General features: G+C 43.9%; 1 protein-coding gene across 1 annotated transcript in view; it reads left to right on the top strand.

The window, feature by feature from the left end:
• ROS1 (ROS proto-oncogene 1, receptor tyrosine kinase) overlaps positions 1-18,940 on the top strand; it is a 110,366-nt gene that overhangs the window by 70,440 nt on the left and 20,986 nt on the right. Inside the window, exons 31-38 of the mRNA XM_043543138.1 lie at positions 1,172-1,348; positions 2,325-2,499; positions 3,014-3,131; positions 7,276-7,463; positions 8,306-8,398; positions 8,970-9,105; positions 9,644-9,806; positions 10,982-11,046. Of these exons, the coding sequence (XP_043399073.1) occupies positions 1,172-1,348; positions 2,325-2,499; positions 3,014-3,131; positions 7,276-7,463; positions 8,306-8,398; positions 8,970-9,105; positions 9,644-9,806; positions 10,982-11,046 (1,115 nt within the window). The remainder of the gene's footprint in view (positions 1-1,171; positions 1,349-2,324; positions 2,500-3,013; positions 3,132-7,275; positions 7,464-8,305; positions 8,399-8,969; positions 9,106-9,643; positions 9,807-10,981; positions 11,047-18,940) is intronic.

The raw sequence follows: 18,940 nt of genomic DNA, 5'->3' as shown, positions 1-18,940 counted from the left end.
GTCTCTAAGGTGCCACAAGTCCTCCTTTTCTTTAAGCAGAGATAGGTGCCTCCCTGCAGCATGAACTCAGGAGCCTATCTCGGAGAGAAGGGCAGGGCTTTAGGGCATACCCCTCTCCACAGCATCTCCTACAGGCTTGCTAAGGCGGCTCCCCACTTAGCATGCTGGCTTTTGAGGCTCTCATTGTAAGGTGCTTGTCTCTTCACACATATTAGCCTTCGCACCTAATTCAGGCTTTGTGCATCATGGTGTTGTTGCTGTGATTTTTTAGTCACCTAAACGTTAAGCATTGGGAAGCTGAGCATCGCAATGCCTCAGTCCCTTTGTGGCATCCAGGGTTTTCTGTTTTTTTCCATAGAACTATACTTGATTATTTCACTGAAAGTTGACAGACTCATAAAAGTGGATTCCACCTTTCAGCAGTTTATAAAATTTAAAAAAAGCATACTGCAACTGGAGGAACAATACACAAATTCTGGTATTTCTTTAGTATTAGCAAGGACAGGTTAACAAGGGTCTTAAAAATGCGTGCAGCGCGTTGGCTGTTTGGTGGATTTTAGGAGAAAAACGTCTCTCAAATTAGGATGTGCCTCAGAGAGAGGAGTGCAGGGAATGGTCCTTAACATCTAGTTGGTAAAAATGCCGCAATTCCTTGTGGCTCATTGAATTCCACTGAAGTGTGATGCTATTCATGACACTGTCCAGGCAGGCTGCAGACAAAGGAAGGAGACCTATATGGACAGAATAGGTGATATTTTAACTGGTGATTTTAAACCTAGGGAGAAGACTCGGTAGGTGTCAAAACGCCATCCAAAGGTTTGCGTGAATGCTTGTGTCCCTCAAGGAAAGAATATGAGGGGAGCAGTTCTGTGGGAAAGATGAACTGGGGAGCTAAGAAGAGTCTGTTGGATGGGGCTCGTGGCCAAGAGGAGTTCTGTCTCAGGGTCCCCAGAGTGTTAGTGGGAAGGCCCAGAATGTTTGGATTCAGGCCAGACATAGTCTTAATCTTCCCCTGAGTATCAATGTTGTTTAAAGCAGTTAAGTAATGTGCCAAGGTACTTGAATGATGGAAGGGAGCATTCACATTGTCATAACAACAGCCACCAAAACCAAATCAAATGCAGTTTTCAGAGTGGCTTGAGACTGTATGTTTCATTGTTTCTCCTGTTAGGTTCTTGCTTTTCATGCAGAGAAGAACTGGTTTTCTGAGAGTGCCCCTGTGTTTGCAGCAACGTTTGAGACTCCACCTGTCCCAGGGAATATAATTGCCCGAAACACCAGTTGTCAGTTAGAATGGAGGTCTCCTTTGCATGGCAACATAACCAAATTCTGGTTTGAAGTGCAGAAGGTAAAAAATACCCTTTTCTTTTTGGATGAAAGGCCAGATTCTGCCCAGCCTTATAGAGGGTGGGGAATGAGGGAAGGCTGCAGGGAGTCCCACCGGGTAATTCAGGCACCATAATGTCACTGCCAGTCGTAGTACCCCAACAAGGGGCAAGGTGAAGGCAGCACTGGCCAGGAACGAGGGAGAACTGCCGCTGCAGCAGGCATTCTCCAGGAGATCCAAAAGATTTTTGGCGGAGTCATCCAGAACCTCTTGGGGAAGGAATAGCCCCCTTATGCACTCTCCAGCGTGTGCCATGGTTAGAAAGAAATAGGTGGGCTTCAATTTTTTTAAATGTTGAAATAATTTTTTTAAAACAGTCTATGAATTTTATTTTCATCTCCTACCTGGGGCAGGCCTAGAAAGAAACTGCTGGGGAAAGAAATCAGTCCTGCAGCGTGCACTATGAAGTAAATGCTACAACAGTAGCTATATACATGGCAACTTCGGGTTTAATGTCTGAACCACGATAGTCAGAAAATAACATAGGCGCTACTAGACTGCATGAATGTCTTAACAGAGCTGATCATAATCGCGATGGCTTCACTTAGGGACAGCCTGGCAAGCAAAGCTCACAGCAAGCCAAAGGTACTGGCCAAACACAGGTGTGGAAGGAGCAGGCTGCTTATGGTCTCTCCTGCACTGGCACACCTATGCAGGTGCCACCCACTCTGTTGTCCCCTGTGATTTCTAGGCCTTGTAGATCTCAGAAGAATAACATCAAATTTCTGGGTGGCCTTGGTCTGTCGGAAGAGGGTTTGTAGTTCATGCTCTCCAGCCTCAGGAGCCTCTCAATACTTATGTTTGTATACACACTTCTTTAAGGGCCACATGCCAAGGCCACTGAAGTCAATAGAAAGACTCTGTTGGTTGCAATGGACTTTGGATCAGGCCCTCACAGAGTGAGACTATTGACTCAGATGATATTTTATTTTTCTAGTGGCAAACAAAAAACGGCTGGTTTTGTCCTGCAAACATTACGTGTACGGAAGGTCCCATGTATAAATGTCATCTCACGGGAGTTCGTCCTGACACCAACTACTTTGTGCGAGCAGCAGTCATTTACATAACCGGAGCAAAAAGCACCTCACCTCCAGGAAGCTTTAAAACTAGGGGTAAGCCCTTAAAATCATCTGATCCTAGATTAACACTATTCTGAGGGTGAAAGTAAACATTTTCAGGGTGCTTTGCCACATAATAATCATCTTATAAGAATCACTGATTTCTCTCTGTGTGAACTCCAAAAAAAAAAAGCACAAAATAAATATCTGCCAAAAATAAAATTGGAGGACTCTTTCAAAGGTGGGAGACGGGGAAGGAGAGAGTGGAATTGAAATGAACTACTTTAATGTTATAAGAACTCATGAATCCAAGCAGAAGTCTGAGTGTGTGTGAAAGAACCTTATGAAGTTTTCCATCACGAATAAAAGTCCAAAGGTTCCTTTTCCATGAGTAGCCTTTTAGACCAGAGTCTACAAGTCTTCAGTTCCTTCCCATGTCTCAACACCCCGGTGCATGTTTAAGTTTTGCTCTAGCCCTTGCTCTTGTCACTTTTTTCTCAGAATATGAAATGTGTGTAGTAAAATACTGTCTTTTCAGAATTCTCCATTTTCTCACTTTGCACAATAGCTGGAGTTCCAAGTAAACCAGGAATCCCCAAAATAGCAGAGGAGAATAAAAATTTTGTACAGTGGGAAAAAGCTGAAGACAATGGAAGCAATCTTACCTACCACATTTTAGAAAGCAGGTAAGTGAATTGCAGAGCACGCTCCTGCTAGCAAATGATCGATGGTTCATTTGTATACGGGTATCCAGCAGAATGTTTTACAGTAACAAAGTAGGAAATAGGTTCAGATTAAATACTAATGAACCTACATTCCGGCCCAAATCCCAAATTGAACTCAAGCCATTTTAGAAATTTCTAAATGTTTAATATCCTTGGTTTTGAAATTGTATTTACATGCCCCTGCACATCTTGTTTTCAAGCAAGATGGGAAGGAAGATCACCCATATGATTTGTGGCTGAAGGGGGGAATTCGGGCTTTCAGCTTATTCCTAACCTGTGCTTACTAACAGAAGAGGTAGGCTGAAGAGCTCATGATGAGATTCCAAATTTTCCAAAGTGACTAGAAATGTTAGGTCCCTCAATTTTTTGGGTACTCAACTTGACACAGTTTTAAGGGATCTGATTTTCAGAGGGCTGCTGCTCAATTCATTATGGAAATCACCCCCTCTGAGGTGTCTCAGGCTTCCAAAAATTAAAATGTCCTAAAACACTCAAAATCAATTTTGAAAATTTAGGCCAGAGACCCAAGGAGCTTTTAGTCTTTCTTATGGCTAAGTCTTCCTTATGTATGTGAAGATAATATTGAAATAATAGAATCATAGAAGTGTAGGACTGGAAGGGACCTCGAGAGGTCATCTAGTCCAGTCCCCTGCACTCAAGGCAGGACTAAGTGATAACTAGACATTTCCTGACAGGTGTTTGTCTAACCTGCTCTTAAAAACCTCCAATGACAGAGATTCCATAGGTAATTTGTTTCAGTGCTTAACTACCCTGATATTTAGGAAATATTTACTAATGTCCAGCCTAAACCTCCCTTGCTGCAATTTAAGCCCATTGCTTCTTGTCCTGTCTTCGAGGTTAATGAGAATAATTTTTTCACCCTTCTCCTTGTAACAACCTTTTATGTACTTGAAAACTGTTATCATGTCCCCTCTCAGTTTTCTCTTCTTCAGACAAAACAAATCCAGTTTTTTCAATCTTCCCTCACAGGCCATGTTTTCTAGACCTTTAATCATTTTTGGTGCTCTCCTCAGGACTTTCTCCAGTTTGTCCACATCTTTCCTGAAATGTGGCACCTAGAACTGTACACAATACTCCAGCTGAGGTCTTATCAGCTCAGGGTGGAAGGATTACTTCTCATGTCTTTCTTGCAACACCTCTGCTAATATCCCAGAATGTTGTTTGCTTTTTTTGCAACAGTCTTACACTGTTAACTTATATTTAGCTTATGATCCACTATGCCCCACATCCCTTTCCACAGTACTCCTTCCCAGGCAGTCATTTCCCATTTTGTATGTGTGCAATTGATTTTTCCTTCCTAAGTGGAGTACTTTGCATTTGTCTTTATTAAATTTCATCCTGTTTACTTCAGACAGTTTCTTCAGTTTGTCCAGATCATTTTGAATTTTAATCCTATCCTCCAAGGCACTTGCAACTCCTCGCAGCTTAATGTCATCTGCAAACTTTATAAGTGTACTCTGTATGCCATTATCTAAATCATTGATGAAGATATTGAACAGAACCAGAACCAGGACTAATCCCTGTGGGACGCACTTGATATGCCCTTCCAGTTTGACTGTGAACCACTAACAACTACTCTCTGGGAATGGTTTTCCAACCAAGTATGCACCCACCTCATAGTAGCTCCATCTAGGTTGTATTTCTGTAGTTTATGAGAAGGTCATGTAAGACAGCGTCAAAAGCCTTACTAAAGTCAAGATATACCTCATCTAATGCTTCACCCCCATCCACAAGGTTTGTTACCCTGTCAAAGAAGGCTATTAGGTTGCTTTGACATGATTTGTTCTTGAAAAATCCATGTTGATTGTTACTTACCACCTTATATCTTTTTGGTGTTTGCAAATTGATTGCTTGATTATTTGCTCCATTATATTTCCAGGTAATGAAGTTAAGCTGACTTGTCTGTAATTCCCCAGGTTGTCCTTATTCCCCTTTTTATAGATGGGCACTAAATTTGTCCTTTTCCAGTCCTCTGGAATCTGTCCCATATTCTATTAGTTTTTGAAGATAATCTCTAATGGCTCTAATATCTCCTCAGTCAGCTCCTTGAGGCTTAAGAAATGTCTTAGGAAAGGCTATCCTCTCAGTATTTCTGACTCTGATAAACTCAGACAAAACCAGAAAGCTCTAGAAATCTCATAAGAAAACTAGTTCTAATAAGATTTTCAGACCATTTCCCAGATACATAGATCTGTTTGGATAAACTGGTTAATCAGACGAAGTTTTGGACGCTTTTCCAAATCAAACCTCTGAGTCAATTAATGCATATTCATCACTAATTGAAGTATAGATACCTCATTATCCAGAGGAATCTGGGGGGAAATGTTAATTAGTTGTCAGACAAGGGCATTAAATGTTCCAGGTTACTGGGAACTCCTTGAATTAATCCTCTTGCAAATGGTTAGCTTTAGTGAACGTGTCTATCTATACTCATAGGCATCTACACAGCAGTAGCTAAGACTTTAAAAAGTCTCGTTCTGGGATCAGATGGGCTAACTGTATAGCCTAGGATATTTTTTTGTAGGAAGAGTTGTCTTTGGTTCTTCCAATTCCTGATAAGGAATCTGGAGGGGAATCTTGTCAGGGCATTCCAGAGTCAATGTAAGTATTAAATCTCCTGAAGATTAATACATTGCATAATATCAAAGGGGTTTCTTCTGCTGGGATATTTGTATGACATTTTGTAGATTAGGGGTTAGGGAAAGAACCAAAAAATAAAACTCAGTGCATTGTTTTTCCCAAGTTAATGTTGTGCTCATGATAGCGAAAGACTGACAGCACTGCCAGAGGCTGGCGTACTTCAGCAGCATAAGCTTTCATCCAGGCATATCTTCCTGGTGTTGTAAGCTTCTACCACAGTTCTGTGAGTACACGGCAGGACTGAACTGCATACGATAACTGAGATAGATGAGACCTGAAGATTTTGATCTGCTAAAGGCCAGATTGCACCTGACCCATGTGTGGGAGTCCAAGGTGAGGACAGGCATGATGAGGAGCCTTATCTCATGTAAGGGTTATGCACAGTCACAAGCTTTGTATTCTCCTGGCTCCAAAGCAGCCCATAATCAATCCACAATTCATTTTTGATTTTTCATCAGTTCTGTGAAATTTACTTTTCTCATGTGGTTTTGATGTAAAACCAGGAGAAAGTCAATGGTTTCAACTGAGTTTTGCAATGTGTCCAAGGTTCATTTGAACCCAGTTAGGTAACTGTGAACCCAGCTAATCAATACTAAAGAAACTATTTGCATAATATCCTTGAGGATACCCATTGATTTTCACAGAGCTCTGTCAGTAACATGAATAACCCAATAACATATACATTTAGTTTCCACGTGGCTTTCTGGGCTAGACGTTTTTGTTCTGTTGTTCTGCTTTAGAGTGAGTTGTGGGGTTTGTTGGCATACAGTACAAGTCCATTTCACATGAAGTATACCTGTATCATGTAACATGAAATGACGATTCAGACATGCCCTACAAATCTAATATATGCTCCTTCTTCAGATGGTGTATAATCCGCTCTGAATTTGTGTTAAGCGATCCAGTCAAAGCCAACTTAAAAAGGAAGCAATATGCCCGGCAGCCAGCAGATACTGTGGGAAACTGGCTAGCTAAAGGATTGTGTCTTCCCTGCCAATGACATGCTTTCTTTATTAGCTTGTGAAACCTGATACACAAGGGGCACTGAACTGCTCTAGGCCCGAGAGAACTAAAACCTCTAATAGTACAAAGAATAAATGAAGAGTTTTGCCTAAAATGAAATAACAATGTTCTGAGATCCTAGCTATGAGCTGCATATTAAAACAGCAGAAAGGATGCCCTCGCCGTGTATGTCCAAAACATGCTGGCATTTCATTTTCTATGCCAGGCTAAAGAGGTGTCATCTCCTGCGTTACTGGAACGGCATGTTAATATCACTGTGTTTCTGCAGCCAAACCCACATGAATGGAATGGTACTGAGTATGGAACATGTGCACGAAGAGAGTCTTCACGTAGGCCATGCTGTTGAAATGATGTATGGCAGGAGCTGTAAATAACACATACTAGCTAATATATCTCTGTTGTTTTGCTGTGCGCTTTGTAGGAAGGGGTCCCGGAACACAAGCGAAATGAAGCCTTCTTGGGAGGTGGTTTACAATGGCTCTTGCAGCAATATATGCACATGGAAGGCCAAGAACCTAGTAGGAACTTACCAGTTTCGAGCAGCAGCTGCAAATATGCTGGGACTGGGTGCATACAGTGGCATCAGTGACGAGGTCGTGTTGGTGAAAGGTATGTGCTGTACTTTTTGTTTGGTGAATAAGCTAACATTGAAATGGTCGATCACCAACACAAATCATTTTTAGTCAGGGCAATCCCAATGATTTATGAACAGAGACAACTGTTTGTATGAAGATGTTGTCGCATCTATAGTGTACAATGTGTACATGGCAATTAATAGCAGTGTTTCTGTGAAGATTCCCAGTTGGAAGTGCTAGGGCTAACTTTCTTTTCAAAGAAACACTGGGGCCAAATTCTATCTGCACTTGCTATCACTGGGTTGGATATGTTTCTCTACACTGTCTGGAGATGCCGTGGGATATGGAATGAAGTAAGGGTGGGGTGCAGAGGAGCTCAGCGTTTGCTCAATTCTGCTCCCATTGACATCAATGAGAGTTTTACCGTTGACTTCAGTGGGAACAGACATAGGCATGCACTGAGGCTTTTGAAAATCCCCTCCTAACTGTTCAACGGCTCTGCGCTCGTCTTTCATTTACAACAGTCGGAGGGTAGAGGAATGGCACAGAGCGGGAGTTCTAACAGGCTCTGTCTACACTGCACACCTTACAACGGCATGTCTGTGCCGCTGCAGCCGCACCGTTGTAAGGTGCGCAGTATAGCCGCCCTTTGTCGCCAGGAGAGAGCTCTGCCGGCAACAAAATCAAATGACCCTGACCAAGGGTCAGTAGCTTCATCGACAGGAGGGCGGCTCCCGCTGACAAAGCGCTTTTTGTCATTAAAACTTTTGTCATTTTTCACGAAAGTGCAGTGTAGAAAAAGCCACAGTTTTGCTTAGCTCAGTACTGCTCACCCACATTGCATTGTCAGTGAACGACTCGTTTCTTCCTTAACAGATGCTATGCCCCACCCAGAGGCAACCATTATCACAGCTGTTGTGACTGGAGTGATTGCGTTCATCTTCATTGTGATTGCACTGTTTGCTTTTGGTATGTGATTACAAAGTTTAATATATCTTGTGGGTCTGCCAGACCACAACAAAAGGAAACAAATCAGAAATGTAAGAGAAGGACCAGCTGGTATTTTAGAGCTAGATCTTGTGAGGTGCCAAGCAATCACTGGAGCACGTTTCATGGCCTTAGCCCTGGCTGATTCCAACACTCAGCACAGTACGAACTTGGATCTCTGCTAGGTGGTGCTGTATAGCCCCCATGCAGAAGACCTGGGGCTAGAAGGGACCTGGGAATGCTCATGTTTTGGGTCACCAGAGATTACCAGTTATGCTCACAGTGGCAAGTTTCGTTGTAATGATTTTAGTTCTCTGCAGGGAGAGTAGAGGGACGCTGAGGGTGTAGTTGCATTCTTGCATTGTAAACTCACACTGGTATGGTTAATAATCGTTTTGTCAGATATGTCACTGATCATATGTATAAACCCAAATGCAGGAAAGGGACTAGAAAAGGGTCTATGATATAGAGGAAAAACAAATGTAATTATTCAGTTTACTTGTGTAAAAGGATGTCAAAGTGCAATCTCCTGTGTTCTGCTTTTCCCTTCCAGTCTGGCACAGAATATGGAAGTTCAGAAAGTCTGCGCAGAATGGGCAGATAGTGCTCGTCAGGGAAGATAAAGAATTAGATCAACTTAGGGGGCTGGCTGATGCTGTGGGATTGTCTAATGCTTGCTACGCTGTGAGGTATGTAATTGTGACGTGTAAAAGCTACTTACAGAGCAGAAAATTTAGCCGACCTTCGTGGGCCCGATTTTCACAGATGCCGAGCGCCTAAAACTATGAGTGAAGGCAGTGAGAGCTGTGAGTGCCCAGCACTCAGAGAATCAGGCCCAGAGAAAGTGACTCAATGCCAACAAATGGGGCCAGATTTTTAAAAGAGTTCAGCTTCCATCTAGGCACCTAGATAAGGTCCAGCTTTTCAAAAGAGCGTAGGACCCAGCTGCTCCCATTGGGATACCCTGAAATATCAGTCCATGAATTCTCAGCATCTTCTGTGCTGTGACGTGTATAAATCTGGCTCTAGGTACACAAGAGGTGTAATTCCCTCCTCTGCAGAGGGCATGCAAAAATCCTGTGCATCACTTTAGTCTTTTGTGAACTGAGTTTGAGACAAACTGTACCAAATTTGTTTAAGGCAAAATGTTGAGAATATTCCTCAACCACATATTTATTTGAATGATTATTTATTTTGAAAGCTCTAACAAGCCATACTGTTTTGTAGCACTCTCCCCACTAGGGCTGAGATTGAATGCTTGCCAGCCTTTCCTCGGGACAAACTGAATTTGCATAATCTGCTGGGAAGTGGAGCCTTTGGAGAGGTGTACGAAGGGACTGCAGTAGATACCACAGGAGCTGGAAGTGGGGAATCCAAAGTGGCAGTGAAGGTAATTTCAGCTGTGTAGCCCCCTAGCAACAGCATGGTCTAAGGTGGGCAAACATGGCTTTGTGGTTAGGCCATAGGAATGGAGGTCGAGAAACATGGGTTCTATTTCTGTCCCTGCCACTAATTCACTCATGACCTTGTGGAAATCACTAAGGGCTGAGCTCCCCTCATAACACTTGTTAATGTCCAGTCTTGGGCCTTTCCTTAACTGAGACAGTCAATCACGTTAAACATTTTAACATATTTAAATTCTGGATCACCCTCCTTCAGTGACTCAACTAAGACAAAATCTATATTCAGTTCCAAATCTTGGAATGTGAGACGAACTCACTAGGCAACCCACGGCATGTCTACCCTGCAGCTGGGAGTGTGCCTCCCAGACGGGGTAGACAGACTCGCTAACACTACTCAAGCTAGCACACCAAAAATGGCGGTGTGCATGCCGTGGCACAGATGGCAGCTTGGGCCAATCACCTGAGTCCCCTGGATCAGTCCTTGGGTGGCTAGCTTGAGCCTCCACCCATGCTGCAGCATCCACACTGCTGTTTTTAGTGCTCTAGCTCAAGCAAACCTAGTGTAAGTCTGTCTACCCAGGCTAGGAGGTGGGCTTCCGACTGCAGTGTAGATACACCCCAGTAATGTGACTTGACAGAATGATCCAATCTCCCTCCTCTTTAACTGTCAGTCGAAACAAGAACTGGGGAGCAGGGAGGTGTAATAGCATGTTCAGGAACACTGAATATGTAGCTTTACCTTTATCAAGAGCATGCTGAACAGCTGCAGAAGAGGAAAGCTGAAAACAAATGGGATGCATCTGAAACATGGTTAAAACCGTCTTGCGCAACTATAGGCAACTCCTTTGAGCTGGAACACAGTTTTCCTAAGTGTCTTTAGCCTCAGCTGTTACCCCCCTTCCCCATACCCTGCTCTCGGTTTACTAGTCTGTCCTTACACTGTGAGCTCCTCAGAGTAGGAAGAGGGCATAGATGCCTACTTCTGTTCAGAAAGTGCCTATTACATTGTAGCCACTCCTGGAAATATAGAATAGGAAAAGTGTGGGTGTGTGTTAGAAGAGGAAAGCAGCCCATTGAATTTTTTCTGATATAAGTGCTACATGGATTACACTGGCAGTGATCGAATTGTGCTAACTACTTGTTTTGGCCTTGTGTTGCATAGACTTTGAAGAAGGGTGCGACAGACTATGAGAAGAGTGAGTTCCTGAAGGAGGCACACTTGATGAGGTAATGCTGGATCTGCCACAAAATTTCTTTCAAGAATGATCTAAACGAAGGCTCTGGCCTTCAGGAGGGATTAGAGAATCACTTTCATCTGAATGGGGTTTGTGGGTATTTTTTGTGTCCCTTATTTTTGCTAAAGAATTAAAGCATCCCTAATGAATCATACCAAAATGAAGCTGCAAAATTTGTTTGCAGAGTAGATGGAGATTGAAATTTTATTGCACTAATTTCATGGATTGACTGGACCTTTGGACTGGGATGTTTCAGCCTCGCTGCTCCTCCCTCTGAGCCAATTAATATAATAGTAACAATAGCAATATTAATAATAATGGGGTGGTATTTGACAGTCCCAGTTTATCAGGATAAGAATAGGCCCCAAAGTTTTAATTCCTTGTTGAAAGTTGGTTTTAATATGTGCACATTCACCAGTAGAGGTTGCCACATATCTTTACCCATTCAGGGCGCAAATATATGATATATGTACATGTCCTTTGAGAATGAATTTACATGAAGACGTCAGTGTTTGAGCTGGAAATCCAGGTTCTCTGGAGTCCCCAGTGAATGTGCCATGATTTGAGATAAAAACTTCACTTAGGAGCATAAGAATATGAACAAGGCTTAATTTTCAGAGGTGCACTTGCAATTCTCTGACTTTAAATTTGGGCACTCACAATAAGAAGCCAGTATTGAAAATTTGGAATTCAATTTCCCATACTGAAAATATAATATTATTGAATTATAATAGACAGATAGATAGCAATTATATTGTGTGCATACTCCCTCTTTGCTTCTGTTTCCAGAAGTTTTTTAAAAATCAGTGTCACATTTCCTTTGCTAATTTGCTGAACCGAGCATGGAATGAGACAGGGCTCCTATGAAAATACTTATATGTGATTATGTAATTAAAGACTATCAAAATGCAGTTTCATAAAGGAGAGGAGTTAAGGTTTTATGTGCATTTCCTGACTTTTGAATGCATCCTTTCCCTTCTTCTTTGAGTGTTGGTCTCTCTGAGTATTCAGTGTGGGTGTGCCTCTTTGGTTTGTCTTCTACTGCCCGTGGTCTGGGACAGAATCCACCTGTATTCTTTTCTTTCACTTGATGTTTTACCTGTAAATAATTGTAAATAGTTATTTCATTCTTACGTTTACATAGTTGGTTAGCTTAAATCTAGTTTAGTTAGTTAGTTAGAGTTGGGGAGGTTCCTTCCCCCAACCTGTCTCCCCTATGCCCAGGGTTCCTCGCTTCAAATCTGCCTTGTCTGTCCCTAAATCTCCTTCTGAGTGACCCTCACAATACCAGCCCCCACTGCTTCGGGGAGTCATGCATTCTATCCACTTGTCTCCCCCTGTACCAGGCAGGCTCTTGGAGTTCCAGGTCTGCCAACCTCTTATGGAGCTAACCATGAGACCTAGATCAGATCCAGGGCCATCCCATTCTCCAACTCTTCACCTGAATCACTGAGCATGGCTCCACTGGCAGATTGTCCCACCAAGCCGAAAGACCAAGTGGAAGCATGACAAGGGAAAGAAGCACAAAAGAGCAGAGAAGTCTGTTCATAGGTCCTCAGACAGGAGAGCAGTTTCACTCCTTCTCTCAGGTTTGGACAAGACTCTGCGCCCCATACAGGGTTCACCTAGAACTCATGGTGAGATTGGGCAGGCATCGATGATACCAGCAGCTTCTGCTGTTCCAAAACTGTCCTCTAGTGGTGCAAAGATAGTAAGCAGTGCACACCCTCTACGCTGGCAGTGTCATACTGTGCCCCTAAGCCTGCACCATCGGTCCTGAAACCAAAGACTCCAGCCAGTTCTCTTACAGCTCAACTGAGATGCGCCCTTCAAGATGTTCTGGCAACCTACCTGGATCCAGAGTCCCTGGTCCTCATGTAACCAGTGTTAGTATAGGATATTTGTAACCCACGCACCTCCTGAGCGTGGTGTTCTGTCCCCTCGCATGGCACCAAGACCACTTAAAGGTTAATGAGTGTGCTTTACAGCCTTAGCTAAGGGCCAGTTGGCTTTTAGCTTATGCGGTAGAGGCTCATGCACTAATCTCCAGAGGCCCCAGCTTTGATCCTGTCTGCCGACGACCGAGGTCTGTCGGTGTTACACATTGAAACACCATCTCTTCCCCAACCCCACCTCCAACAGAACTATGATATCAGGATGCTGTCTCTGTCCCACCTCCAGCCATACCACCCTCACCCAGGTGACACCAATGGCACTGCCTCTTGAATCAGAGAAATTCTACTCCGAGAACAAGAGATGGTAAACCAGTTATGACAAGGGCTTCCCTATAAGAGTTTAGACCTGACAGGGCTTCATGGGGACCCTCCCCTGCCCAGGACCCATATTCACCCCCAAAGGAGTACTGGTACCAACATATGGTCCACCTCCCTACCCATATGACCCTATGTGGTCACATTAGGGTGCATGGAACCCTTGCCACTGGGCCCAGAATCGTAATACTTCAGATACCAATGTCAGCCTCCAGCGTTTAGAGAGAAAGCTCTGGCAGAATATCAAGAGACACAGCTGGAGCAGCTGGTACGGCCAGAACCCTCTACGGCTTCATCCTCGTCCCCAGATGAGGTGGTATTGCCAATCTTCCCCACTCTGCCTGACAATTACAGGCTATACCAAGAACTGCTTAGGAGGATAGCTGACACCCTCCAAATCCCATTGGAGGAAGTGCAGGACCTACATGCAAAGCTTTTAGCCATCCTCCACTCTGCAGCTCCTGCCAAGATGTCCTTATCCATGAATGAAGCCATCTTGGACCCGGCTAAGGCCATTTGGAGGACCTTGGCCACCTGAGAGAGAGAGAGAGAGAAAGAGCGAGCCAAGAATAGATATTTTGTCCCCTCTGGGGACAAAATACTTATATTATCACCCAAACTTGCTGGTAGTCCGGATAGCCCCTGAATGCAGTAGACTCCATCACCCAAAAATCCAACCCCTCAGAGAAAGAGGCTGAGAGGCTGGACCATTGGTACGAAGAACTTCTCTTCAGTCAGCTTGCTCTTCAGGATTGTGAATGACCATAATGTCCATATTGAGTAAGCCTCAATTTCAGGCCATACCTGGTGAGGGGAAGGCCAGGTCATCATTAGTGGACATGGCATCCTGCTCAATAGCAACCTTGCTGGTCATGAGATGAGCTTACTGGTTACAGACATCTGGGTTCCCTAAGGTACAAACAACAGAGGAGGCCCTCCCTTTAGAAGGGAACACCCTCTTCAGCAAGAAGATGTATGAAGAACTCCACACACTGAAAGATTCTCATGACTGCAACAAGGCAGATACACTGCTCCATTAATATCTTCCCTCCAAACTCATCAGCCCTCTAAAACGGTGCTTTTATGGATTGCTCAAGAGCCATTAACCAGTTGTTCTGTCACCACCATCACCCCCATTTGGCACTCACCTAACCCGTTTCCTTCCATGATGGTCAATCTGAACCTTTGGCAAATGGGTTGTGGACATTATTTCCATGGGCTAGATTGCTCTGAAGGGACATGGTACAGCTATGGAACTGGTGCATCCATCACATCACCCTCTCCGCATTGCACCTTCTGGGATTCATGAATTCCCTGGCAGATCAGATCAGCAGGCAGTTCAACAAGGACTATGAGTGGGAGCTCAACTCTTCAGTGGTTCAGCAAATCTTCCACCAATGGGGGTACCCATTCTGGGACCTCTTTGCCACCCAAGAAAACAAGAAATGGCAAACTATTGCTCTTTCAATGGCCAGGGTCTGGACTCTAGAGGGGATACCTTCCTGCTTCCATGGTCAAAACCATTAATGTATAACTTCCTTCCCATTCCCCTCATGCCTCATGTTCTCTGGAAAATACAGAATGACAGAGCAACAGTAATTATAATAGCCTATGATGGCCCTACAAATGACCCCTCATATGTGCATTCACCTACAATCATCACCAACACTTCTCTCTCAGTATGGGGGCAGAATCAACTATCCCAGCCAGAAGAAAAGGAGTACTTGTGGCACCTTAGAGACTAACAAATTTATTTGAGCTTGAGCTTTTGTGAGCTACAGCTCACTTCATTAGATGCATGCATCCGATGAAGTGAGCTGTAGCTCACGAAAGCTTATGCTCAAATAAATTTGTTAGTCTGTATCCGCAAAAAGAAAAAGAGTACTTGTGGCACCTTAGAGACTAACATGGCTGCTACTCTGAAACTTATCCCAGCCAGGCTTCCCTACAGCTCCCAGCCTGGTTTCTGGTGATTGGGTGACAGACTTTGAATGAACCTGCTCAAAAGGAGTGCAATATATCTTGCTTAATATTAGAAAACCTTTTACACTGAAGTGTTATGCTGCTAAATGGAAGTGCTTTTCCTTGTGGTACCAGCAACATCACCTCTCTCTGGAAAAGTCCTAACTTTCCAGTATCCTGCATGACTTCCTCTCCCTAAAGGTATCAAGACTTCCAGTCAGCTCACTGAGAGTGCATCTCGCGGCTATCAGTGCATTTCACCCTCCAAGAGAGAGTTACTCAGTTTGCACTTATCTCATGACAGTCCAGTCCTTAAAGGCTTTGTTAGCATTTCCCCTCTGGTATCTTGTTCTCCCTGGGATCTGAATTTAGTACTAGAAGCACTTATGAGGCTGTTCTTTGAGCCCTTGGCTTCATGCTTCTTCCTGTATTTATTGCTGACGGTGGCCTAGATCCTGTGTTTGTTCTTATGGTCCTGTCGGATTTCCATCTGAGTCAAATGATTCATCTACCTGTATTTCACCCGAAGCCCCATCTGAGAGATGAAAGGAGATGACATGCTTTAGATGAAAGTCTCTCCCTGGCTTTCTACTTGGATTGGACAAAGCCATTTTGAGGAGCTTCTCGACTATATATTTCATTTGCTGGAACGAAGGGCAAGGCCATATCTTCCCACAGATTCTTGAGGTGAATCTCTGGCTGCATCCTCCTTTGTTATCAGCCTGAAGAAATTCCTCCTCCTCCATGTTGTACCAAAGGTCACCCACATAGGGCACAGGCTGCCCCAGTAGTATCACTGCAAGGTGTCCCTCTTTCCAAAATCTGCAGGGCAACTACTTGGAGCTCTGTCAGTACATTGACTTGGCACTACGCTCTGACTTATGCCTTGGCAGATGATGCATCCTTTGGTTCAGCAGTCCCAGAGTCTGAGGTGCCAGGTACCTTCTTGCACCCTTCTCCAAAATAAACATGGTTTGGGAATCACCCATAGTTAATACAGTACTAATGTTCCCTCTAATTTTTTCCATCCATGTGCGGAATAAATTTTGTTATGTGCACCAAAGTATGTGTGGATGTGCACCACCAGTAGAAACCAAAAACCTAGATAAAATACATAGTTTTAAAAAGTTACCATAGGGATAATTACTCCAGCCAGCACAGGTTAGGCATTTTAGAACTCACTACTCAAAGAATTACATTAAAGTGTAAGAGAGAAATAAAAATGATGAAATGCATAGACCAGTCAAAAAACTCAAATAACACTTTGAAAAAATAAAATTACAGAGAATATCTGTGCATTGCAGGAAGTACCAAGAAGTAACAACAACAATAATACAAGTATGTGTTGGGAGGTAAGGGTGAAAGACTATGTGTGTGAGAGAGAGAGAGAGAGACAGACAGACACACACACACACATGCACACACACAGACAGTGTGTGTGCTGGCTACTAGGGAAGTCTCTGAGAGACGCTGTGCACTGTCTCTTTAAGGTACCCTCACTGACTGTGGGAAGGCTCATTCAGACCTCAGACCACAGCAGCTCTCCTGCTTCTGAGCACTGCCCCTTTCCCTGCTCTGTGGAGATGGGGTACATGGGCAGGGGGGAGGGGAGAGACTCTGTGTGTGTGTGTGTGTGTGTGTGTGTGTGGAGGTTCCTTCCCCACTCTGAACTCTAGGGTACAGATGTGGGGACCTGCATGAAAACCCCCTAAGCTTATTTTTACCAACTTAGGTTAAAACTTCCCCAAGGTACAAACTATTTTACCTTTTGCCCTTGGACTTTATTGCTGCCACCACCAAGCATCTAACAGATATATAACCAGGAAAGAGCCCTCTTGGAAACGTCTTTCCCCCCAGAATCCTCCCCAAACCCTACACCCCCTTTCCTGGGGAAGGCTTGATAAAAATCCTCACCAATTTGCATAGGTGAACACAGACCCAAACCCTTGGATCTTAAGAACAATGAAAAAGCAATCAGGTTCTTAAAAGAAGAATTTTAATAGAAGAAAAAGTAAAAGAATCACCTCTGTAAAATCAGGATGGTAAATACCTTACAGGGTAATCAGAGTCAAAACATAGAGAATCCCTCTAGGCAAAACCTTAAGTTACAAAAAGAGACAAAAACAGGAATATCCATTCCATTCAGCACAGCTATTTTATCAGCCATTTAAACAAAAAAGAATCTAATGCATAGCTAGCTAGATTACTTACTAAGTTCTAAGACTCCATTCCTTTTCTGTTCCCACATCACACAGACAGAGAGAAGCTTTGTTTCTCCCCCCCTCAAGCTTTGAAAATATCTTGTCTCCTCATTGGTCATTTTGGTCAGGTGCCAGCGAGGTTATCCTAGTTTCTTAACCCTTTACAGGTGAAAGGGTTTTTCCTCTGGCCAGGAGTGATTTTAAAGGTGTTTACCCTTCCCTTTATATTTATGACTCTGTGTGTGTGTGTGTGTGTGTGTGTGTGTGTGTGTGTGTGTGTGTGTGTGTGTGTGTGTGTGTGTGAGTGAGAGTGCGTGCGCTGGCTGCTGGGGACATCTCTGAGAGACCATGGGCTGTCTTTTTAAGGCACTCACTCACCACCCGGAAGGCTCGTTCAGACCTCAGACTGCAGCAGCTCTCCTGCTCCCTATCCCTGTCCCCACTCCCCTGCTCTGCAGAGATGGGGTACAAGGGCAGGGGGAGAGGGACACCCTGACATCAGTGCCTCCCCCTTCCCCCCACTCTGCACAGCCCACAGTTGGCCAGGGGCTCCAAGGTAGAGGGCAGGAGCAACATGGCTGCAAAGTAGCAGGGGGAGGGGTACCTGAACACATGCTGCCAGATGTGTGCAGCTCTGCTAATCAAGTGCATGGCACTTGAATCACTCCTGGTCAGCCACCCAATCGTGCAGCTTAGCGGGAACACAGATAGGGACCAGCACTAGAAGAAGCAAGGAAGGTTACTTACCTTATAACAACTGGATTTCTTTGAGATGTGTGGTACTTGTGGGTATTCCTGACCTGCTCTCCTTCCCCTCTGATTTGGATCCTCACGTGATTCACTGTGGAATAGGAACTGAAGGGGCAGACTGTTGGCACCACCATTTATGCCCTCGGTTTGTGGCATGAGAAGGCATAGCATTGCAGATGTGGACCAATGGAAAAAGGGGTAAACAGTGAGGTGGCAACATTTGCAGGTGATACAAAACTACTCAAGATAATTAAGTCCAAAGCAGACTGTGAAGAGTTACAGGGGATCTCACAAAATTGGTTGACTGGGCAACAAAATGGCGGATGAAATTCAGTGTTGATAAATGCAAAGTACTGCACATTGGAAAACATAATCCCAAAATACATATAAAAGATGGGCCTAAATTAGCTTTACCACTCAAGAAAGAGATCTTGGAGTCATTGTGGATAGTTCTCTGAGAACATCCACTCAATGTGCAGCAGCAGTCAAAAAAGCTAACAGAATGTTGGGAATCATTCGGAAAGGGATTAGACAGAATGTATCATATTGCCTCTCTATAAATCCATGGTACGCCCACATCTTGAATACTGCGTGCAGATGTGATCGCCTCATCTCAAAAAAGATATATTGGAATTGGAAAAGGTACAGAAAAGGGCAACAAAAATGATTAGGGGTATAGAACAGCTTCCATATGAGGAGAGAT

Source organism: Chelonia mydas, chromosome 3 (genome assembly GCF_015237465.2).
Source record: "Chelonia mydas isolate rCheMyd1 chromosome 3, rCheMyd1.pri.v2, whole genome shotgun sequence".
NCBI classification, from domain to species: domain Eukaryota; kingdom Metazoa; phylum Chordata; order Testudines; family Cheloniidae; genus Chelonia; species Chelonia mydas.
The sequence above is the reverse complement of the archived record's forward strand: the minus strand, read 5'-3'. Positions and strand labels throughout refer to the sequence as shown.